General features: G+C 37.5%; 1 protein-coding gene and 1 pseudogene across 5 annotated transcripts in view; one reads left to right on the top strand and one right to left on the bottom strand.

Annotated features, from left to right (window-relative positions):
- APOOL (apolipoprotein O like) overlaps positions 1-25,082 on the bottom strand; it is a 138,444-nt gene that overhangs the window by 81,297 nt on the left and 32,065 nt on the right. For 3 of the 5 annotated variants that reach the window (XM_045879949.3, XM_064574299.1, XM_064574297.1), the window contains exon 2: positions 9,490-9,594. The exons of 1 other annotated variant lie outside the window; for it this stretch is intronic. In XM_045879949.3, the coding sequence (XP_045735905.1) occupies positions 9,490-9,594 (105 nt within the window). Of the gene's footprint in view, positions 1-9,489; positions 9,595-11,945; positions 11,999-25,082 lie in introns of all 5 variants that reach the window. One more of the 5 variants, XM_045879959.3, reaches the window with a different exon arrangement.
- LOC123843206 (vacuolar protein sorting-associated protein 72 homolog) lies at positions 7,000-8,118 on the top strand (annotated as a pseudogene).

Below are 25,082 nucleotides of genomic sequence, written 5' to 3'. Positions count from 1 at the left end.
AAATCAATAAAAATAGGTCAACTCCCCGACATCTAATAGTAAAACTTACGAGTCTCATAGACAAAGAGAAAATCCTGAAAGCAGCTCGGGAGAAGAGATATGTAACCTACAAGGGTAGAAACATTAGATTGGCAACAGACTTATCCATAGAGACCTGGCAGGCCAGAAAGGACTGGCAGGATATATTCAGAGCACTAAATGAGAAAAATATGCAGCCAAGAATCCTATATCCAGCTAGGCTGTCATTGAAAATTGAAGGAGAGATAAAAAGCTTCCAGGACAAACAAAAACTAAAGGAATTTGCAAACACAAAACCAGCCCTACAGGAAATCTTGAAAGGGGTCCTCTAAGCAAAGAGAGACCCGAAAAGCAACATAGACCAGAAAGGAACACAGACAATATACGGTAACAGTCACCTTACAGGCAATACAATGGCACTAAATTCCTATCTTTCAATAGTTACCCTGAATGTAAATGGGCTAAATGCTCCAATCAAAAGACACAGGCTATCAGACTGGATTAAAAAACAAGACCCATCAATATGTTGTCTGCAAGAGACTCATTTTAGACCCAAAGACACCCCCAGATTGAAAGTGAGGGGGTGGAAAACCATTTACCATGCTAATGGACACCAAAAGAAAGCTGGCGTGGCAATCCTTATATCAGACAAATTAAATTTTAAACCAAAGAGTGTAAAAAGAGATGAGGAAGGACATTATATCCTACTTAAAAGATCTATCCAACAAGAAGATCTAACAATTGTAAATATCTATGCCCCTAACATGGGAGCAGCCAATTATATAAGGCAATTAATAACAAAAGCAAAGAAACACATCGACAACAATACACTAATACTGGGGGACTTTAACACCCCCCTCACTGAAATGGACAGATCGTCTATGCAAAAGATCAACAAGGAAATAAAGACTTTAAATGACACACTGGACCAAATGGACTTCACAGACATATTCAGAACATTCCACCCCAAAGCAACGGAATACACATTCTTCTCTAGTGCCCATGGAACATTCTCCAGAATAGATCACATCCTAGGTCATAAATCAGGTCTCAACCGGTACCAAAAGATTGGGATCATTCCCTGCCTATTTTCAGACCACAACGCTTTGAAACTAGAACTCAATCACAAGAGGAAAGTCGGAAAGAACTCAAATACATGGAGGCTAAAGAGCATCCTACTGAAGAATGAATGGGTCAACCAGGAAATTAAAGAAGAATTAAAAAAATACATGGAAACCAATGAAAATGAAAACACAAATATTCAAAATCTTTGGGATGCAGCAAAGGCAGTCCTAAGAGGAAAGTATATAGCAATACAAGCCTTTCTCAAGAAACAAGAAAGGTCTCAAGTACACAACCTAACCCTCCACCTAAAGGAGCTGGAGAAAGAACAGCAAATAAAGCCTAAACCCAGCAGGAGAAGAGAAATCATAAAGATCAGAGCAGACATTGATGAAATAGAAACTAAAAGAACAGTAGAACAGATCAACGAAACTAGGAGCTTCTTTGAAAGAATTAACGAGATTGAGAAACCCCTGGCCAGACTTATCAAAAAGAGAAATGACCCAAATCAACAAAATCATGAATGAAAGAGGAGAGATCACAACCAACACCAAAGAAATGCAAACAATTATAAGAACTTATTATGAGCAACTCTATGCCAGCAAATTAGATAACCTGGAAGAAATGGAGGCATTCCTAGAGATGTATCAACTACCAAAACTGAACCAGGATGAAATAGAAAACCTGAACAGACCTATAACCACTAAGGAAATTGAAGCAGTCATCAAAAATCTCCCAACAAACAAAAGCCCAGGGCCGGATGGCTTCCCAGGGGAATTCTACCAAACATTTCAAGAAGAATTAATACCTATTCTTCTGAAACTGTTCCAAAAAATCGAAATGGAAGGAAAACTTCCAAACTCATTTTATGAGGCCAGCATTACCTTGATCCCAAAACCAGACAAAGACCCCATCAAAAAGGAGAATTACAGACCAATATCCCTGATGAACATGGATGCAAAAATCTCACCAAAATACTAGCCAATAGGATCCAACAGTACATTAAAAGGATTATTCACCATGACCAAGTGGGATTTATCTCTGGGCTGCAAGGTTGGTTCAACATCCGCAAATCAATCAATGTGATACAACACATTAACAAAAGAAAGAACAAGAATCATATGATCCTCTCAATAGAGGCAGAAAAAGCTTTTGACAAAGTACAGCATCCTTTCTTGATCAAAACTCTTCAGAGTATAGGCATACAGGGTACATACCTCAATATCATAAAAGCCATCTATGAAAAACCTACAGCGAATATCATTCTCAATAGGGAAAAACTGAGAGCTTTCCCCCTAAGGTCAGGAACGCGGCAGGGATGTCCACTATCACCACTGCTATTCAACATAGTATTGGAAGTCCTAGCCACAGCAATCAGACAACAAAAAGAAATCAAAGGCATCCAAATTAGCAAAGAAGAAGTCAAACTCTCACTCTGCAGATGATATGATACTTTATGTGGAAAACCCAAAAGAGTCCACCCCAAAACTGCTAGAACTCATACAGGAATTCAGTAAAGTGGCAGGATATAAAATCAATGCACAGAAGTCAGTGACATTCCTATACACCAACAACAAGACAGAAGAAAGAGAAATTAAGGAGTCGACCCCATTTACAATTGCACCCAAAACCATAAGATACCTAGGAATAAATCTAACCAAAGAGACAAAGGATCTGTACTCAGAAAACTATAAAATACTCATGAAAGAAACTGAGGAAGACACAAAGAAATGAAAAAACGTTCCATGCTCATGGATTGGAAGAACAAATATTGTGAAGATGTCAATGCTACCTAGAGCAATCTACACATTCAATGCAATCCCATCAAAATACCATCCACTTTTTTCAAAGAAATGGAACAAATAATCCTAAAATTTGTTATGGAACCAGAAAAGACCCCGCATAGCCAGAGGAATGTTGAAAAAGAAAAGCAAAGCCGGCGGCATCACAATTCCGGACTTCCAGCTCTATTACAAAGCTGTCATCATCAAGAGAGCATGGTACTGGCACAAAAACAGACACATAGATCAATGGAACAGAATAGAGAGCCCAGAAATGGACCCTCAACTCTATGGTCAACTCATCTTTGACAAAGCAGGAAAGAATGTCCAATGGAACAAAGACAGTCTCTTCAACAAATGGTGTTGGGAAAATTGGATAGCCACATGCAAAAGAATGAAACTGGACCATTTCCTTACACCACACACAAAAATAGACTCAAAATCGTTGAAAGACCTCAATGTGAGACAGGAGTCCATCAAAATCCTCAAGTAGAACACAGGCAGCAACCTCTTCGACCTCAGCCACAGTAACTTCTTCCTAGAAACATCGCCAAAGGCAAGGGAAGCAAGGGCAAAAATGAACTATTGGGACTTCATCAAGATAAAAAGCTTATGCAAAGGAAACAGTCAACAAAACCAAAAGACAACCGACAGAATGGGAGAAGATATTTGCAAATGACATATCAGATAAAGGGCTAGTATCCAAAATCTATAAAGAACTCATCAAACTCAACACCCAAAGAACAAAGAATCCAATCAAGAAATGGGCAGAAGACATGAACAGACATTTTTCCAAAGAAGCCATCCAAATGGCCAACAGACACATGAAAAAGTGCTCAATATTGCTCGGCATCAGGGAAATCCAAATCAAAACCTCAATGAGATACCACCTCACACCAGTCAGAATGGCTAAAATTAACAAGTCAGGAAATGACAGATGTTGGCGGGGATGCGGAGAAAGGGGAACCCTCCTACACTGTTGGTGGGAATGCAAGCTGGTGCAGCCACTCTGGAAAACTGTATGGAGGTTCCTCAAAAAGTTGAAAATAGAGCTACCCTATGATCCAGCAATTGCACTACTGGGTATTTACCCCAAAGATACAAAAGTAGGGATTCGAAGGGGTACGTGCACCCCAATGTTTATAGCAGCAATGTCCACAACAGCCAAACTGTGGAAAGAGCCAAGATGTCCATCGACAGATAAATGGATAAAGAAGAAGTGGTATATATATACAATGGAATATTATGCAGCCATCAAAAGGAATGGGATCTTGCCATTTGCAATGACGTGGATGGAACTGGAGGGTATTATATTGAGTGAAATATGTCAAACAGAGAATGACGTGTATCATATGATCTCACTGATATGAGGAATTCTTAATTGTAGGAAACAAACTGAGGGTTGCTGGAGTCGGGGGTGGGGTGGGAGGGATGGGGTGACTGGGTGATAGACACTGAGGAGGGTATGTGCTCTGGTAAGCGCTGTGAATTGTGCAAGACTGTTGAATCTCAGATCTGTACCTCTGAAACAAATAATGCAATATATGTTAAGAAAAAAAAAAAAAGAAGAAGAAGGTAGCAGGAGGGGAAGAATGAAGCGGGGGAGATCGGAGGAGTAGACGAAACATCAGAGACGATGGACTCTGAAAAACAAACAGGGTTCTAGAGGGGAGGGGGTGGGAGGATGGGTTTGCCTGGTGGTGGGTATTGAGGAGGGCACATTCTGCATGAAGCACTGGGTGTTATGCACAAACAATGAATCATGGAACACTTCATCTAAAACTAATGATGTAATGTATGGGGATTAACATAAGAATAAAAAAATAAATAAATAAACATAAAAAAAAGAAAAAGAAAAAGATAGAAAAGGCATCCAAATTGATAAGGAAGAAATACAACATTCACTCTTTGCAGATGACAGTATTATACGTAGAAAACCCTAAAGAACCATCAAATAACTACCACAACTGATAATTCAGTAAAGTCACAGGATATGAAAGTAATATACAGAAATTCATTGCTTTTCTACACACTAATAATGAAGTAGCAGAAAGAGAAATTAAGGAAACAATCCCAATGACAACTGGACCAAAAATAATAAAATACCTAGGAATAAACTTAACCAGGAAGGTGAAATACTGGTACTCCAAAACCTATAAATCACTGATGAAAGAAACTGAAGATGACACAAAGAAATGGAAAGACATTCCACCCTCATGGACTAGAAGAATAAACGTTGCTAAAATGTCCATCCTACACAAAGCAATCCACAGATTTAATGCAATCACTATCAAAATGCCAAGAACAATTTTCACAGAACTAGGACATATTATCCCCAAATTTGTATGTAACCACAAAAGACCTCAAATGGTGAAAGCAATTTTTTTTCTTAAAAAAAGATATATTTATTTCAGAGAGAGGGAGGGAGAGAGAGAGAGAAAACAAGCAGGAGAGGGAGAGAGAATCCTAAGCAGACTCCACACTGAGCACAGAGCCCAACGTGGGGCTCAATCTCATGACCTGAGATCACAACCTGAGCCGAAACCAAGAGTCGATTGCTTAACCAACTGTGCCACCCAGGCACCCCTAGCTGAACAATCGTAAGAAAAAAGAACAAAGCTTGAGGTATTACAATGTCAGATTTCAAGATATACTACAAGACTAGAGTAATCCAAAGGAAACAAAAACACTAATTCAAAAAGATATATGCACTCCTATGTTTACTGTAACAATATTTACAATAGCAAAGATATGGAAGCAACCAACATGCCCATCAACTGATGAATGGATATATATCTCAAATGGAAAATTTATATATATATATATATATAATGGAATATTCCTCAGCCATAAGAAGGAATGAATGAAACATTAGCATTTCCAACATGGATGGACCTAGAACGTATAATGTTAGGTGAATTAAGTCAGAGAAAGACAAGTACCAAAAGACTTCACTTATTTGTGGAATTTAAGAAATAAAACAAATGAACAAAGACAAAAGAGACAAAGAAAAAAACCCAGACTCTTAAATACAGAGAAGGAACTGGTGGTTGCCAGGGGGATGGGTGAAATAGATAAAAGGAATTAAGCATATATTTATCTTGATGAGCACAGAGAAGTGTATAGAATTGTTGAATCATTACACTGTATACCTGAAACGATTTAGCACTATATGTTAATTATACTTGAATAAAAAAAAGAAATACAAATGCCAATAAGCCAATGAAGACAAGATCAATCTCACTTACAACTGAAATGCAAACTAACCAACAAACAAAAAGACTCAGAAGCACAGAGTAGAAAAGTGGTTACCAGAGGGGGGTGGAGAAGGAAATGTGGAGGTGCTGGCTTAAGAGTAAAAAGTTTCAGTTATTAAAGAATATTTTGTTTGATAAGTAATTCAATTAAATTCTATTTAAAATGTACTGTGGAACACAATAAATATAAGGAATTCTGTGTATTCTATAATAAAGAGTACAAATTTATTTTTAAATTCAGAAATATGTAAATTCAGCTATTTGGGACAAATAGATTTTCGGGAATACCTAGATTTTGAGCTTTTCAAAGATGAGAGTGTCAAGGTAAGCTTAAAATCATCCTCTAAGATTAATAAAAAGGAGAAAGAAAACTGAGAATCAGCAAGTATGTAGGAAAGTGACTATCTTAGACTGCTAATGAAAATTAATAAAACTTTACCCAGTGCTTATACAGTGCCTCATACACATACAAGAGGAATTCAGGACATAGTTTTTAAATGAATACTACCTTTATGCATGTCAATTTGGCAATGTATTGGTATTTTTTATGCCTTCTGACCTATAATTCCATTTCTAGAAATTCATTTTAAGGAAACAGAAATGTACATAAAGATTTACGTACAAGGTGTTTCAACAAAGCACTGATTGATTGTAACAGCAAAATAATTGGAAATACGCTACATTTCCAAAAAATTATAGAAATTGTACATTTGATAACGGTACATTCATACAACCAAATATTTATGCCACCATTAAGAATTCTCTTTAATGTCATCCAAACAGTGCTGGAGTCAGGATTCAGATTCAGACTTACATACATTTCTCTAAGAATGTAGATAAAGCTTAGGGGTGACTTCAGGCTGGAAAAGGTAAAAATTGCAATGGTGAACAGGACCCTGGGGGAGGGGCTGCTAGTAGCAGCGCAGTCTTGGTATGAGTTTGGCTGGGGACCGGGTCCCCAGAAGACTGTGGGGAACCAGGTTTCTGGATTCCTGGAGGCAGAGGAGAAAGACGAGTTCTACCAGATGACTTACAGGGGTTTCACAGAGGAATTGGGAAATAATGAGTATCAAGGGCACCAGTCAGACACAAGGATTAGGTGGACTCTACTTCGACATCCATGAAGGGGATGAACCATCCAGTGATAGAGAAGCAGAAGAGCCAAGAAGGAAGTGCTGAGTAGTCACCAAAGCATATAAGGAGCCTCTCAAGATCTTGAGACCTCGAAAAGTCAGCACTCCAGCTGATAGCTCTCAGAAGGCCTAATAAGAGAAAGCACTGCTGCCACTAGGAACTACAGGAAAATGGCTCTGACAGAACTCCATGTGTCAGTCTACAGCTGAGCATACATGACAGACATTCCTTTGGGTACAGGAGAGGCAGTGCCAGTCACAGCAGTGAAAGAGGCCCCACTGGGAGTGGCTACTGATCCAGGAGGTGCTGCTCAGAGAGGCCAAGATCACAGAGGAGCTGAACTTATGTTTATTAGAAACATATGAGCAGATCAAGGCTGACAAAAAGAAGCAGGTGCACAAGAAGTAGACATGCCCTGGGCCCATAATCACCTATCATTCAGTGGCAGTGCTGCTTGTTGGGGAGCCAGGCCCTAAAGAAGAGAAGGTGGATGTGGAAGGACTGGATCCTGCTCCCACAGCTTCTGCACTGACTCCCCGTGCCAGCACTGGACCCATCAACCCTCCTGCTCACTGCTCCTGTACCTTCATTACTTTCAGTGATATGACATTTGAGGAATGGTTTTCCCAAGGGCTGCCCCCAAGGTCTCTGTTTGGGAGGTCTGCCCTGTGACCCACTGCCCAGCCCTGTACTGGGACCCTGTCACAGACATCCCCTACACCACTGCTCAAGGCTTCAAGATCATCCATGAGGCCTACAAGTAGAACATCATTGCCCATGGATTGCCACCCACTGCCTCAGCACTTCCCGAGCCACTCCCTGGCTCTGGGCCCCAAGTCTTGCACCAGAAAATTATCATCAAATAAGGAGATGTTTACTCTTTAGAAACCTCTTTCATGCCCTGACTTGGGGCTCTTACTGTTTCCCCTCTACTCCCTGCTTTTCCCCTTTGTCATCTCTGAGCTTTGCCCAGGCCTTTTCTGTATTTCCTTCCCCCAGTTCCTCCAGGTTTTATTTGTGTTTTTTATCTAATAAAAGAGAAAGATCCCCTTAAAAAAAAGGTACAATGGTGAACAGAATCAACAGCCACAATTAAGTATCAACAAGCTGGTATGATAGACTAGATCAATAAAATTTAACAGGCATAATTATACCTGTAATGGAGTGCAAAAAGTCCATATACTTAAGTACAGATTGGAAAAAGACAGCTTACCAGTAGCCCATATAAAGAAGTTTAATTAATTTTAGAGAACTCCAAGTTTACTATGTCATGGTCAAAAGCTGATTATAAGCAAGGTTGATTATAAGGACACTCAAAACAAATATAAACATAAAAACGAATGTGATCTCAGGCAGTATTAATAGAAATATATTATCTATATTAATAGAAATTATTATCTATCTATATTATCAGAATCTGACTCTATCCTACAGTCACCTGAAAAAAACACTAACCATCCTAAACACGTTTGGCAAAGAATGACCATTATAGTGCAAGAACTCCAAGCTATGACATATGAGGGTTAAAGCTACTAATATACTTATCCAGGATACAAAATTACTTAAAGTGTAACTGATATCTGAAGAGTTGTTTTGTGGAAGAGGGATGAGAATTTTTCTATATGGTACCAATGCCAAGAGATACAAGGCCAAAGGACAGAACTTATTATGAGACACGGCTGTGTCTGACATAAGGAAGGACCTCAAGCTGAATGAGAGCTGCCAGAAAATGGATAGACTGCCTTAGGTTCCTTTTTCCAGAATTTTATTGTTATAGAAGATAAATGGCCACTTAGTGTGCCTATTGTAGAGGGGATTACAGTACCACAGAAGACTGCACTAGAAAACATCTAAGGTCACTTTCAAAGCTGAGATCTTAATGAATTTCTTAAACTAAGGTTTTCAAGTATCAGGTGTACTTGTATAAATTTGTCAAGAAAAAAAATCAGACTGCTTCTAAGTACTAAGATCCTGTACTACTAATTGATTATTCACTAAGAAAAATCACTAATTTTTTTCACTGGAGTTAGAATTTTAGATGTTTGATTTAAATATAATAAATACAGTGTTTATTTTGACACACCCTACGACTATTTCTTTCAACTTAATAAAATGTGCCTAACAAATACTTCAAATACATTTTTGATGAAGAGAGAGAAGTCAAAAATAAAAACACTCATGGCTTTTGCATCATATTTATGTTATACAAAATGCACAAACTTTTGTAGGCAAATTACCTGCTCTGGTTTTACTAGCTGCTTTTTGTATTCTTCTTCTTTAGCTGCATGCACAGTTATAGATGCACATATCAGACCTCCAGGTATGGTTGTCAGCTTTCCCATCTGAGAAAGATATATCATTATTTTTAATTGAAAAGCTCCCCATCCTCCATTTCCTGATACATTTTGGGAGTATCCAAGCAACACTATGGGTTTTATTTAAAGTATTAAAAACACAAGCACTCCAAATTGCTGCATATATTTTTACAGTATAATTCCTAAAATTCTCATATCATCCTAGATAGTAATTATTTTTATTAGTTAACTGTCTACTTCATATGGAATATACCAATAAAATAATTACCAAGAAGTAAATACAAAATTTGAAGGATTCAGTGGGATAGATCATGGTAGTCACTTAGTACACAAATACGTGTCAGACCACTGGTCTCAGTGCTTAGGCTGTATCGATAAACAAAACGAAGATTCTTGCTCTTCTGGAGATGACATTCTAGTGGAGCACAGACAGATAATAAACACAATAAATAAATAATATATTAGAAATTGATAAATGCTATGGAGAAAGTAAAAGATAAGGGTGATCTGGAGTACTGAATGATTCAAGTTGTATCTTGAAATACGACTTATATTTATTTATAAAAATAATTTCCTTCCATTACAAATCCTTTGTTCCTAACTTTCCAAAACATTCACTTTTTACCTACCTCATGCTTTATTTAAGCCAAAGTGAACTTTGTTTTGGATATAACTTGATTTGAATTAAGAATGCAGGAAAGGGGCACCAGCGTGGCAGAGTCAGCTAAGCTACGACTCTTGGTTTTGGCTCAGGTCTTGATCTCAGGGTTGTGAGATCAAGCCCTGCACTGGGCTCTGTGCTGAGCACAGAGTCTGCATGAGATTCTCTCTCCCTCTGCCCCTTCAGCTCATGCTCTCTTTCTCTCCCGATCTCTAAAATTAATAAATATTTAAACAAACAAAAAAAATAATGCAAGAAAATCACTGGCTCTAAGAACAAAGTGCTCCAGTGTCATTCAGGTATCAAAATATTCCCCAAAGATTATCCATTTAAGGCCGGCTGAAAAGCTTTCCAGGGAACACATATTTTCTTTACATAGGAAAGGCTGAAATTGACAAAGGACATCCAGAGGAAAGAGGTCTCTTTGGCTTACACAGAAGTGAAATTATATAAGAACTGGAAGAAATACTAGTCAAAGGACTCTAAATGTTCTCTGATAACAGTGATAGTGCCTATACTTCATTTCTGACACATTTTTCAATATTTTCTGAGCAGAATAAGAGAAGCTAGAGACTTTAGTTAGGCTACTTCCTGTTTAAGCCAGTCATGACTGATTTAGACTGAGACTTCAGACAGGGTAAAATGAAGACTCAATGCTAATAAAAATTTTGTTCACTGTTATTTTCCCTTCAAGCCTCCCTCTGATATATATTATCAGCATCACAGAGTAATTTATCTAGGCCTACCTTCCCAAAAGACATCACATTTGATTTCCTTATACTCAGTATTCACTAATGAAATAAGATTTCTACATCATACCTATGTCATTTCTCAATAAAAAAAATTAAAGCTGATGCCATCAAGGATGCTCTCCCATGCACCTGAGAAATTTTGTTAATATCTCTCTGAAGTGATTAAAGAATGTAAATTCTCACATTTAAAAGCTATTTTAAAAACAGCTGACTAGACCTTATTCCTTAAATACAAAAAAACAGTTGAAGTATGCTAATATCTAAAAAAATTTCAATTACCCTAATCTTCTCAGAGTATAGTCATCTTCACATAATACAATAATAATATATAGACAATAAAATAAATTCATAGGTGTTACTTGATATTTATGACCCAGGGCTCCAGAGTCTAGATTAACTGAACTAGTGGCTAAAAAGTTAACATATTTTGAAAAATGCCTAAGTAAATTCACTATATTTTCTATTCAGTAGGGTAGGGCCCATCCACCTTTTACTAATGAGGCAGTGTGGCATAATGGTAAAACCATGAGCTTAGGAGTTACACAGACCTGGTTTTGAATTCCAGTTGTGGAACTGTTTTATCTGGGCAAGTAACTTAAGTTCTTAGAGTTATGCTGCACAATATGGTAACTACTAGCTACTTATGGTTATTTAAATTTAAATAATAAATAAAATTTAAAAATTATATCCTTAATCACATTAGCTCCATTTCAAGTGCTCAACAGTGTACTGTAGAGACAAATACACAGTAATTCCATCATTGAAAAAAATCCTACTGGATAGTGCTACCTTAGAGTCTCAGTTTATTTATCTGAAAAACATGGAAATGCCTTCCTTTTATATGGTTATCATGAAGATTAAATAAATAATTATATAAAAATGGCTTGTACTTGGTAAATGGACAATTAATTTTAGCTCCCCAATCTTTCCTTGCTGAATAAAGTTGTTAAGTGGCTGCAACTTACTCCTCATTTTTCTTCTCAGATGTATTTGATGCTAATCAGGCTCTGGCTGAGATCTGTAATAACAATAAAATACAGCATACTTGTTGTCTCAAAATAGAAAAGGCCAAGATTTTGATCAAAAGAAAACAGGCACATGCATCCTCAGGCTTTTTCAAACACAGGTTATACTGATGAAGAAGGGATTCCCTACCCAAAGAGAGGCAGCTGACTGCATAACACATGAAAAATTTAGAATAGGAACTGGCAAATTACAGCTCTATGCTAAATCTGGTCTGGTCTCTGAGCTAAGAATGTTTTCCTTTTTTTTTTTTTAATTTTTAAAGATTTTATTTATTTATTTGTCAGAGAGAGAGAGTGCACGATGAGCACAAGCAGGGAGAGTGGCAGGCAGAGGGAGAAGCAGGCTCTCCACTGAGTAAGGAGCCCCATGCGGGACTTGATCCCAGAAACTTGGGATCATGACCTGAGCCAAAGGCAGATGCCTAAGCAACTGAGCCACCCAGGTGTCCTATTTTCATTTTTTTTTTAATATTTAAAGAATAGTGAAAACAAAAATAAGAAACAAAGAATATGTGACCTTCTGTTTTGTAGAGTCTAACAAATTTGCTATCTAATCCTTTACAGAAAAAAAAGCCAACTCCTGATTTAGAAAATGAAATAAGACATTCAAAAAATATCAGAGCTTGAGGGTACTATACAAACCTACAGTCCCATAAGGCCATTAATTAAATAGCATTAAAATTGAACAAAGGCAATCCTACTTTTCACAAGAAGATCTTGCATTAAAATTATTTGTAACTTCAAAATAATGACCTGTCAATTCAAAATTATTAACGACTTGTTTAAAATCAGTGACAGAGAAAAATTGGCTTCCTCCAAAAGATAACAGGTTCTAGAACAGAATTCTATCATACAGAGATTTACAAAAACCAAGACTGAAGATGAGCATCAGATTAACTCGCACATAAGACTCAACCTTTCCATGCACTTCTGTAATCAAAATACAGTTGATTCTCATTATTTGCAGTAGTTGCATTCCATAAAATAGCTGTGAAAACTGAAACATTGCTCCTAGGGAAAACTAAGCGTTAATTTCTTGCAAGCCTCTGGTTACATTTATTATCAACTGACCAATATGTAACCTTTATTTATATGTGTTTCTGTTTAAAAACTCCTTATTTAATATATAGTTAATTCATTAACATTAAACTTAAAGTCAACAGCACTGTAACTCATGCCTAAACGAAGTATACTCAACACAAATATTTTCTCTATAAGGCATATCACGTATTTCTTGCACTTAAAAATACTAATAGCACTTGTGCACTATGCATGGGAGCCATTTTAAATAGCAGCAGCATCAAAAAAAGTGAAAAAAAAATGTAGGACTAATTAGATCACAGAAGGGATCATTAGGGAAATCCAAATCAAAACTAGAATGAGATGTCACCTCACACTTGTCAGAATGGGTAAATGCCTTATCCATGTTCACTTGGGAACATAAACATATGGGTTATTTTCTACTTTACAAAGAGAATTGAAATGTAAAGTTTTCTTTATAAGAATTTTTGTTACCTATTTTGTAATAAAGACTACATATTTATTAGTCTAATATAAAACCAGTCCTAATTATTAGTTCTGCTTTAGAGATGTATCATCATGTAGCAAAGGATTTTTTGTATTAAATCAAGAGTCCTGGGTGTTATATCCAACCGATGAATTACTAAACTCCACATCTGAAACTAATGATGTACTATATGTTGGCTAATTGAATTTAAATTTAAAAAAAGAAATAAATCAAGAGTCCTGTGATAAGTATAAAATTTTTTTAAATTTAAAAATTAAAAGGGGTGCCTGGGTGGCTCAGTAGGTTAAGCATCTGACTCTTGATATCAGCTCAGGTCATGATCTCAGGGTCCTGGGATTGTGCCCCACGTTGGGCTCTGCGCTCAGCAGGGAGTCTGCTTCTCTCCCTCTCCCTCTGCCCCTCCCCTGTTCACACACTCTTGCTTTCTCTCTCTTTCGCCCTCTAAAATAAATAAAATCTTAAAAAAACTTAAAGTTAAAAAGGTTAAGCCCTGAAAACTAAATGGAAAATGAAATCAACAAACAATGCAGAGGCAATGATCAAAGAGAGGAACAATTCACAGTGATTACAACCAAGTAATTGATTGTCCATCCCTAATGGGCAACAATATAACCAAAGAGGAGAAAACAGCAAAAAATACAAATGCAAAAACAACAAAAATTTTAAAACTGTTCTTAATAATGTATTTAATAATATGTTTCTAATAATCATACTTTTAGAGGCCATGTTGCCATTTTATAAGGAAACTCTTGTGTGTGTTGTTTTGTAGAATAAGACAAAGTGCACTGGAATTTGAAAGATTTGAGATTTTCATATGGGACAAAGATTGATGAAGTTAAAGCAAAATCTTCTAGATCTCAACTTAAATAGGAATTATCAGTTAGCTATCCTATTATTATGACAGAGGATATAAATACAGTGAAACATGTTAAAAGGCACCATGGGAACTCATTAAAATTCAGGAATTCGGAAACTCTAAAGGGAAAACGACATGACCTGATTTCCTCAATAAATAAATGAAGCAAAATGGAGGAACAGACTTATGAGACTTAAAATCAATAAATTCTAACATATAGATACTGTTTGGAACAAGAATTTTAAAATGGACTTTAAAAAGTTATGATACATTCAGGGATTATTTTTAAAATGTATTCTTTAATAACTGTCACCTGTTTCACCCATTGCCCACCCACCTCCCCTCGGGTAACCATTAGTTTGGTCTCCATAGTTAATAGTCTATTTCTGGGTCTTTTTTTTTTTTTCCCTTCTTCATTTGTTTTGTTTCTTAAAGTCTACATATGAGTGACATCAAATGGTACTTGTCTTTCTCTGACTTATTTCACTTAGCATTACACACTCTAGCTCCATCCATGTTGCTGCAAATGGTAAGATTTCATTCTTTCCATGGCTGAACAATATCCCATTGTGTGTGTGTGTGTGTGTATAAAAATTTATATATACACAGATTTTCTTTATCCATTCATCTACTGATGGGCATTTGGCTGCTTCCACAGTTTATGTACTGTAAATAATGCTGCAATAAACATAGGGGTGCATATATCCCTTTGAATTAGCATTTTTTGTGTGAATACCCAGTAATGCAATTACGGGACCATAGGGTACTTCTATTTTTAATTATTTGAAAAACCTTCATAACATTTCACATAGTGGCTGCACCAGTTCGCATTCCCACCAATGGTGCAAGAGTGTTCCTTTTTCTCCACATCCTGGCTAACACTTCTAATGTTTTCGATTTTACGCATTCTGACAAGTGTGAGGTGATATTCTAGTTTTGATTTGGATTTCCCTAATGATCAGTGATGGTGAACATCTTTTCATGTGTCTGTGTGCCATCTGTATGTCTTCTTTGGAAAAACGTCTATCCATGTCTTCTGCACATTTTAATTGGATTATTCATTTCTTAGGTGTTGAATTTTATAAGTTCCTTATGTATTGTGGGTACTAACCCTTTATCAGATATGTAACTTGCAAATATCTTCTCCTATTCCATAGGTTGACTTTTAGTTTTGTTGATTTTTTTCCTTCACTATGCAGAAGCTTTTTATTTTGATGATGTCCCAATAGTTTATTTTTGCTTGTTTCCCTTGCCTCAAGAGACATATCTAGAAAGAAGTTGCTATAGCCAATATCAAAGAAGTTAATGCCTGTGTTCCCTTCTAGGATTTTTATAGTTTCAGGTCTCACATTTAGGTCTTTAATCCATTTACAATTTATTTTTGTGTATGGTGTAAGAAAGTGGTCCAATTTCATTCTTTTGCATGTTGCTATCCAGTTTTCTGAACAACACTTGTTGAAGAGACTTGTCTTTTTCCCATTGGATATTCCTTTCTCCCTTGTCAAAGATTAATTGACCATATAATTGTGGGTTCATTTCTGGGTTTTCTATTCTATTCTATTCTGTTCTACTCTATTCTATTCTATTTTTATGCCAGTACCATACTGTTTTGATCACTAAAGCTTTGTAAAATAATTTGACCACAATTGTGATGCCTCCAGCTGTACTTTTCTTCTACAAGATTGCTTTGGCTATTCAGGGTCTTTTGTGGTTCCATACAAATTGTAGGATTATTTGCTCTAGGTCTGAGAAAAATGATGTTGCTACTTTGACAGGGATTGCAGGAAATGTGTAGATTGCTTTGGGTACTATAGATATTTTACCAATATTTGTTCTTTCAGTCCCTGAGCATGAAATGTCCTCCCATTCCTTCGTGTCATCTTCAATTTCTTTAATGGTGTTTTGTAGTTTTCAGAGTACAGGACTTTCACCTCTTTGGTTAGGTTTACTGCAAGGTAGCTTACTGTTTTCAATTCAATTGTAAATAGGACTTATTCCTTCATTTCTCTTTCTGCTATTTCATTACTGGTGTATAGAAATGGAGTAATGTCTGTACATTGATTTTGTATACTGCAACTTTACTGAATTCTTTTATCAGTTCTAGCAGCTTTTTGGTGGGGTGTTTTAATTTATCTATATATAGCACCCTGCAAATAGTGAAAGTCTGACTTCTTACTTGCTGATTTGGATGCCTTTTATTTCTTTTTGTTGTCTGATTGCTGTGGCTAGCACTTCCAGTAATATATTAAATAACAGTGGTGAGAGTGGACATTGCTGTTGTGTTCCTGACCCTAGGTGAAATGCTCTCAGTATTTTCCCCATTGAGGATGATATTAGCTGTGGGTTTTTAGCATATGGCCTTTATTATGTTGAGGTATGTTCCCTCTAAACCTACTTTGTTTAGTCTTTTTAACATAAATGGATGTTGTAGTTTGTCGAATGATTTTTCTGTTATCTATTGAGAGGATCATATGGTTCTTATTCTTTCTTTATTAATGTAGTGTATCACATTGATTGATTTGTGAATACTGAACCACCCTTGCTATCTAGGAATAAATCCCACTTGACTGTGGTGAATAATTTTTTCAATGTATGCTTAGATTTGATAGCTAGTACTTTGTTGAGGATTTTTGCATCTATGTTCATCAGAGATATTGGCCTGCAGTTGTTTTTTTTGTGGTATATGTATCTCATTTTTGTATCAGGGTAATGCTGGCCTGATAGAATAATTTGTAAGTTTTTCCTTCCATTTCTATTTTTGGAATTGTTTAAGAAGAATAAGTATTAACTCTTCTTTAAGTGTTTGGTAGAATTCTCCCATGAAGCCATCTGGTCCTGGACTTTGTTGGGAGATTCTTGATTACTGATTCAATTTCTTTGCTGGTGATTGGTCTGTTCAAATTTTCTTTTTCTTCCTGTTTCAGTTTTAACAGTTGATATGTTTCTAGGAATTTATCCATCTCTTCTAGGTTGTCCAATTATTTAGCATATAGTTTTTCATACTATTCTGTTATAATTATTTGTATTTCTCTGCTGTTGGTTGATATTTCTCCACTTTCATTTATGGTTTTATTTATTTGAGTCCTTTTCTTTTTTGATAAGTCTGGCTAGAGATTTATCAATTTTATTGATGTTTTCAAAGAATCGGCTCCTGGTTTCATTGATCTGTTCTACTGTTTTCTTAGTTTCTATATCATTTGTTTCTGCTCTATTCTTTTATTATTTCCTTCCTTCTACAGGCCTTAGGCTTCCTTTGTTGCTTTTCTTCTAGTTCCTTTAGGTGTAAGATTAGGTTGAGATTGTTCCTGTTTCTTGAGGTAGGCCTGTATTGCTACATACTTCCTTCTTAGGACTGCTTTTGATGCATCCCAAACATTTTGGTAGTTGTGTTTTAATTTTCATTTGTTTCAATATCTTTTTTTTATTTTTTATTTCCTGCTTGACCCATTCATTGTTTGGTACCATGTTACTTAACCTCCATGTACTTGTGTACTTTCCAAATTATTTCTTGTGGTTGACCAAGTTTCATAGCACTGTGGTCAGAAAAGTTGCATGGTATGACTTCAATCTTGTATTTGTTGAGGCCATTTTTTGTGACATAATATGTAACCTATTCTGGAGAATGTTCCATGTACACTTGAAAAGAATGTGTATTCTGCTGTTTTAGGATGGAAAGTCCTGAATATATCTGTTCAATCAATCTGGTCCAGTGTGTCATTCAAAGCCATTGTTTCCTTGCTGATTTTCTGTTTGGATGATCTGTCCATTAATATAAGTGGGGTGTTAAAGTCCCATACTATTTGTTATTGTAGTACTATTGATTAGTTCCTTAGTGTTTCTTATTAATCGTTCTATGTATTTGGGTGCTCCCATTTTGGGTGCATAAATATTTACAACTCCTCTATCTTCTTGCTGGATTGTCCCCTTTATTATTATACAATGCCATTATTGTGCCTTGTGGCAGTCTCTGCTTTAAAATCTAGTTTGTCCAATATAACTATTGCTATTCCAGCTTTCTTTTGACACCCATTTGCATGACAAACATTTCTCCATCCCCTCACTTTCAATCTGCAAGTGTCTTTAAGTCTATAATGAGTCTCTTGTAAGTAGCATAGAGATGGGTCTGGCTTATTTTTTTTTAAGATTTTTATTTATTTATTTCAGAGACAGAGAGCACAAGCAGGGAGGAGCGGCAGAGGGAAAAGCAGGCTCCCCGCTGAGCAGGGAGCCCAATGCAGGGCTCGATCCCAGGACCCTGGGTTCATGACCTGATCTGAAGGCAGACACTTAACCGACTGAGCCATCCAGGCACCCTGGTCTGGTTTCTTTTATACAATCTGACACCATAAATCTTTTGATTGGAGCACTGAGTCCATATAACAAAGTAATTATTAATAGATATGTATGTATTGCAATTTTATTCCTCGTTTTGTGTTTTTTTCTGGAAATTTTTCCTGTTCCTTTCTTGTATTTCTCTCAAGTTTCACTGATTTTCTTTAGTGATATATTTGGATTTCTTTCCCTTTATCCTTAGCATATGTATTAATGGTTTTTGATAGATGGTTACCACTAACTTTCTATGTAACCTCTTCTGCAAATAGCAGTCTCTTTTAAGTTCATGGTCGTTCAAGTATCAACCCATTCGTTCTTCCTCTCCTCCTCATGTTTTAGGTATATGTTATTACATTTGTCCTTTTTGTGTGTGAGTTCTTTGACTGTCTTTTTACAGAAATAGTCATTTTTACTGCTTTTGTGCTTCCTGCCTTAATACTGTCACTTTTGGTCTCTCCTTTCCATTCAGAGTCCCCTTTAATATTTCTTGCAGAGCTGGGATAGCTAGCCTTGCTAGATTGAGTATTCTCTGTTGCAGATTTTTCCCATTCAGCACTTTGAATGTATCATGCCACTCTCTTCTGGCTTACCAAGTTTCTCTTTGAGAAATCTCCAGCTAGCCTTATGGGTTTTCCCTTGTAAGTTTAGGACTTCTTTTGTCTTGCTGCTTTTAAGAAGTTTTACCAGTACATTTTTCAAATTTAATTAAAATACGTCTTGGTGTGGGCCTGCTTTTGTTGATTGTGATGGGAGTTCTGTGTGCCTCCTGGATCTGGATATTTGTTTCCTTTCCCAGAATAGAGACGTTTTCAGCTATTAGCTCTTCAAAAATTTCTGCCCCCACTTCCCTCTCTTTTTCTGGGACTCCTAGAATACAAATGTTACTACATTTGGTGGAGTCACTGAGTTCCCTAAGTCTATTTTTGTTTTGTGTAATTCCTTTTTTCAGCCTCACTGCTTTCCATTATGTTGTTTTCTGGGTCACTAATTAATTCCTCTGCATCTTCCAGCCTGCTGTTCATTGCATTAATATGTTCCTAATCTGGTTTATTACATTCTTCATCTCTGATTCTTTTTTTATCTTTTATCATTGTGGTAATAGTCTCTGTGATGTTTTCCATTCTTTTCTCATGTCCAGTGTGTATACTTACGATCACTGCTTTAAATTCTCCATCAGGCATGTTATTTCTATCTGTTTCACTAAGATCTCTGGCCATAAGATTTCATTCTTTCATTTGGGATAAATTCTCCATTTTGGCATTTTGTCTACATCTCTGCTTTCTTCCCTGTGTTAGAAAAGTCAGTTACGTACTGCTGCTGCAAGTAACGGCTTTATGAAGAGGTCATGTAGTACTCAGGGCCTGGTACTTCAAGGAGTGTCTCAATTGTGTGTTGTATGCGTTCTGCTGTTATGTTCTAGCTGCTCTATCCTTCAGGCCAGTCATCTGCAGAGGCTCTCCTTGCCTTCTATGGGCAGTGTTTGGTCCCTGGCCTGAATGTGATGAGTTTTAACTAGGTGTGATCTAGTCTGGTTATGAAATGAGACTTGTCACCACCTCCACCAGAACTGAGGCCTACAGAACTGTTTGGGACACAGGGTGTGGGCAGGGGTTTGTGCTGGTCTTAGGAGGGGATGGGCCCACCCTGCTAGGACTGAGGCAAGCATGACTGAGAAGGGCAGGCCCACAAGAGCACAGGGGGCTGTGGCTGGTGTATGCAAGTTAGGCAGCCCCATGCCAGAGCTGCACAGCTTAAGGCAGGTTGGTCTTTGTTTATGCCAAGGGGTTGGGGAGGGAAATGGTGTCAACCAGCTCCTTTGTTCTGGGAGAGGAGTCTCCATGACTGGTGAATAATATCCCCAGTGTGTGCCTCAGGCACTCCTCAGATCACTGTTTCCGAGCTGTCTACCCTGGGCTGTTTGCCTTTCTTCTCTTCAGGAGCAGTGTAATACTCTCACGGCTCTATCCCAACCAAGCCCGCTGACCTTTAAAACTCCAGGTTTTAAGCCCCACTGATTGCATGAACTCACAAAATCCAGTGCCTCTCATTTTCCAAGCCAGTGGCTATGGAGAAACATTCTCCTTGTGCATTCCCCTATGTGCTCCTCTCTCTTTTGCCCTCTCCACAACCTTAGCTCCCTCCCCACTGCAGCAGCCAGGATCTGTTTATCCCCTAAACCACATCCCTGTACTTCCTACCTTCTTGGAGTGGCCTCTTCTCTCCCTTTAGTTGTGAAGTTTCTTCTGCCAGTCTTCAGGTCAATTTCTGGGGTATTTAGGATGATATGATAGTTACTTAGTTGTATTCATGCGAAGAGAGGAACCTAGGTTCCTCCAACTCTGCTGCCATCTTCCTGTTCTCTCCCTCTTCTATCACTACTTTTTTGCCATTTAATTACCATGTGTCTTGGTTTGGACCTCCTCTGGTTGATTTTGTTGGGGGATCTCTGTGCCTCCTGGATCTGAGTATCTGTTTCCTTCCCCAAATTAGGGAAGTATTCAGCTCTTATTTCTTCAAATAAATCTTCTGCCTCCTTTTCTCAATCTTCTTCTTCTGAGATCTCTATAATGCAGATGAAGTGTTTGATGAAGTCACTGAGTTCCCTAAGACTGTTCTCAATTTGAATAATTTTCTTCTCCTTTGCTGAGCTTAGTTACTTCCCATTACTCTGTCTGCCAGGTAGTTAATTTGTTCCTCTGCTTCCTCTAGCCTATTTTTTCCATTAAGTGCCTTTTTAATTTCATTTATTGTGTTCTTCATCTCTGATTGGTTCCTTTGTATCTCTTTGTGAAGTGTCTCTCTGATATCCTCCACACTCTTCTCAAGTCCATTGAGTATCTTTATGATCATTACTTTAAATTCTCTATCAGCCATATTATTTATATTTGTTTTGCTTAGGTCTCTTGCTGTGGTTTGTCTTGTTCTTTCATTTGGGATATATTTCTCTGTCTTCTAATTTTGTTTGTGTGTCTGTTTCTGTATGTTAGTAAAGTTAGCTATGTCTCTTGCTTTTGAAGGTAATGGCCTTAAGAAAAAGAGATCCTGTAGTGCCCTGCAGTGCAGTGTCCCCTGTTCCCCAGGGCCTAGCATTTCAGGTACTGTGTCCTATGTGTGTTGCATGTGCTCTGCTGTTGAGTCTTGGCCTCTTTTTCCTTCAGTCCAGTTGTCTGCAGAGGTTCTCTTTGCTTATTGTGAGCAGTGTTTGGTCCCCAGCAGGTTGTGGCACATTTTAACATGGTATGTGGTGGTCTGTTTGTGAAACGAGACCTGCCCCCAGCACCCCTGGAACTGAGGTCCTACAAAACACACAGGTTGGGAGATGTGGTATTAGGAAGGTTTGCTCCTATCTTCTGAGGGAGGGGTTTGCAGCACCAGGACTAAGTGTAGCAAGACTGGGAGATGAGGATCCACAGAAGTATGCTGGGTGAGGGATGGGCAGGGCTTGGTATAAGATGTTAAGTAAGGAGTGTGTGTGGTGCTCTGGTCACAGCAAGTGTCCACTGCTCATACCTGGGGGCAGGGGAGGGAATTAGTGCCTGCCATCTCCTTTGTTCCTGGAGGGGTCTCACCATGATCCTTGTCTCTCCGGGCCATGCTCTGAGGTGAGTAAATAACTACCTCCCATATACCCCTGGTGTTTTTCAAACTGCTCCTTCCAGGCTGTATCTCCAGAGTTTGTCCTGCCAGTTGTCGTATCATTTTCTGGGTTATTTAAGCTGATGTGAGTGTTATCTAGTTCTATCTGTGGGAGGAGGTGAGCTCAGAGTCCTCCCACTATGTCATCTTCCCAACCAACCTCATATTCAGGGATATTTTAACATTGGCCAGATATTTGGTATTAGGGAATTTTTATGTATGATAATTTTTTAAAGAGTTCCAGTTTTTTAAGAGATATATGCTAATATTTTTACAGATGAAATATGTCTGGGATCTGTTTCAAAATATTCCAGGGGTGGGGTAAAGATGAAACAAGATTTGCCAGGACTTGATTATTGTTGAAGCTTGGGGATAGGCATATATTACATGTTACATTACATATTATATTATATTATGCTATATTACATTATTTTATTTCACATTGTTATCTTACTTTTGTAAATGTTTGAAATTTTCCATAATAAAAAATTTTTAAAAACTCCTATGAAACTTAGGATATATCCCATTATTATCTGTCAACAGCATTTTTCAGTTGAAATGAGGGCAGTTTACTAATACTGATAAAAGGCAAGAACAGAAGAAAGAATTCTAGAATTCCAACTTTAATATTCTACTGCACTCAAGTACAAAAATTGTTTGTTTATATCTCTTGCTTACTCTGTACTCTCTATCCTTTCATTTAACAAACAATTTCTTAAAAAAGATTTTATTTATTTATTTGAGAGAGAGAGAAAGCATGTGCTGGGGGAGGGGCAGAGGGAGAAGCAGACTGAGCAGGGAGCGTGATCCCAGGACCCTGAGATCATGACCTGAGGAAGTCAGATGCTTAACTGACTGAGACACCCAGGCGCCCCTCAACAAACATTTTCAAGTGCCTAATGTACAATTTAGGTGCTGGGTTACTAAAATGATTAAGATAAAATCCATGTCCTCAAAGAATCACAGTCTAGTAGAGAAGACAAATATATACTATCAAAAGAGCCCACTGTGATGAATGTTATTATACAGGCAGGTACAGAGTGCAATAGGGTCCACCACCCGAGACCAGGCCTTTACTGCCTGGATGGTAAAATAATGGAGAGAGGAGAGACTTCAGAGTGAGACCTAGTTTCAAATTTGAGCTATATTACTTACTAGTGGTGTGGCTTTGGGCAAGTGATTTGAATGGGTGTCAATTTTAAAACACTGCAATATTACTTATCTCACAGGAACAAGCAGAGAAGAGGGGCTCATACATATTAATTATAACCATCATCATCATCATTTCCATCATCACCAATCTCCTTAGCCAAAGGCCATCACTCCATTCTCATCTAATTCCAACCAACTGTAATCACCACTGTCAAACTAAAATCATTCTTTTGTCAGTCAGATTACTACTCTGCTCAAGAAAATTGGCAACTTCTTGCCTAGAACACTATGTAGAACCATTTTGTACTTTCCATAATCTGTGGCTGGTGTCCATAATCTATCTCCAATCTATACAGGTAGTCTTATTTCCCACTACTCCCCAACAATTATCCTTAGCTTCTTTTTTTAAATTTAAATTCAATTAGCCAACTTACAGTACATCATTACTTTCAGATGTAGTGTTCAATAATTTATCAGCTGCGTATAACACCCAGTGCTCATCACATCATGTGCCCTCCTTAATGCTCATCACCCAATTACCCCATCCACCTACCCACCTCCACTCTAGCAACCCTCAGTTTATTTCCTATAGTTAAGAGTCTCTCATGGTTTTTCTCCCTGATGACTTCCCATTCAGTTTTCCCTCCTTTCCCCAATGGTCCTCTGCCCTATTTCTCATATTCCACATTTGAGTGAAACCTTATGATAACTGTCATTCTCTGACTGACTTATTTCGATCAGCATAATACCCTCCAGTTCCACCCACATCAATGTAAATGATAAGTATTCATCCTTTCTGATGGCTGAGTAATATTCCATTGTATATATATGCCACATTTTCTTTATCCATTCCTGTGTCCATGGACATCTCAGCTCTTTCCACATGTTGGCTATTGTGGACACTGCTGCTATAAACAGTGGGGTGCAGGTGCCCCTTCGTTTCACTACATTTGTATCTTTGAGGTAAATACCTAGTAGTGCAATTGCTGGGTCACAGGATAGCTATATTTTCAACTTCTTCAGGATCCTCCATACTGTTTTCCAGAGTGGCTGCACCAGCTTACATTCCCACCAACAGTGTAAAAGGGTTCCCCTTTCTCTGCATCCTTACCAACATTTGTTGTTTCCTGACTTGTTAATTTTAGCCATTCTGACTGGTGTGAGGTGGTATCTCACTGTGGTTTTGATTCGTATTTCCCTGATGCCAAGGGATGTGGAACATTTTTTATGTGTCTTTTGGCCATTTGGATGTCTTCTTTGGAGAAATGTCTATTCATAGCTTCTGCCCATTTCTTGCTTGGATTATTTGTTCTTTGGATGTTGAGTTTGATTAAGTTTGTTATAGATTTTGGATAATAGCCCTTTATCTGATACATCATTTGCAAATATCTTCTCCCATCCTCCTAATTTTGACAATGCACAATTCTGAAGTTCAGTGATCATTTCCCAGTGCATAATTTACTACAGATAAGATATTGCCACCTTATTTCTCTTAAAACTACAAGGGAAATTATGAATAAATAATTACCTTATATCAAAATAATACTCTAGATTATATGACCAGAATCATTCT

Source organism: Mirounga angustirostris, unplaced genomic scaffold (genome assembly GCF_029215605.1).
Source record: "Mirounga angustirostris isolate CCGP_5_RB_7025 unplaced genomic scaffold, mMirAng1.0.hap1 SCAF_11, whole genome shotgun sequence".
Taxonomy (NCBI): Eukaryota; Metazoa; Chordata; class Mammalia; order Carnivora; family Phocidae; genus Mirounga; species Mirounga angustirostris.
Note: the sequence above shows the minus strand (reverse complement) of the source record. Positions and strands in the feature narration are given on the sequence as shown.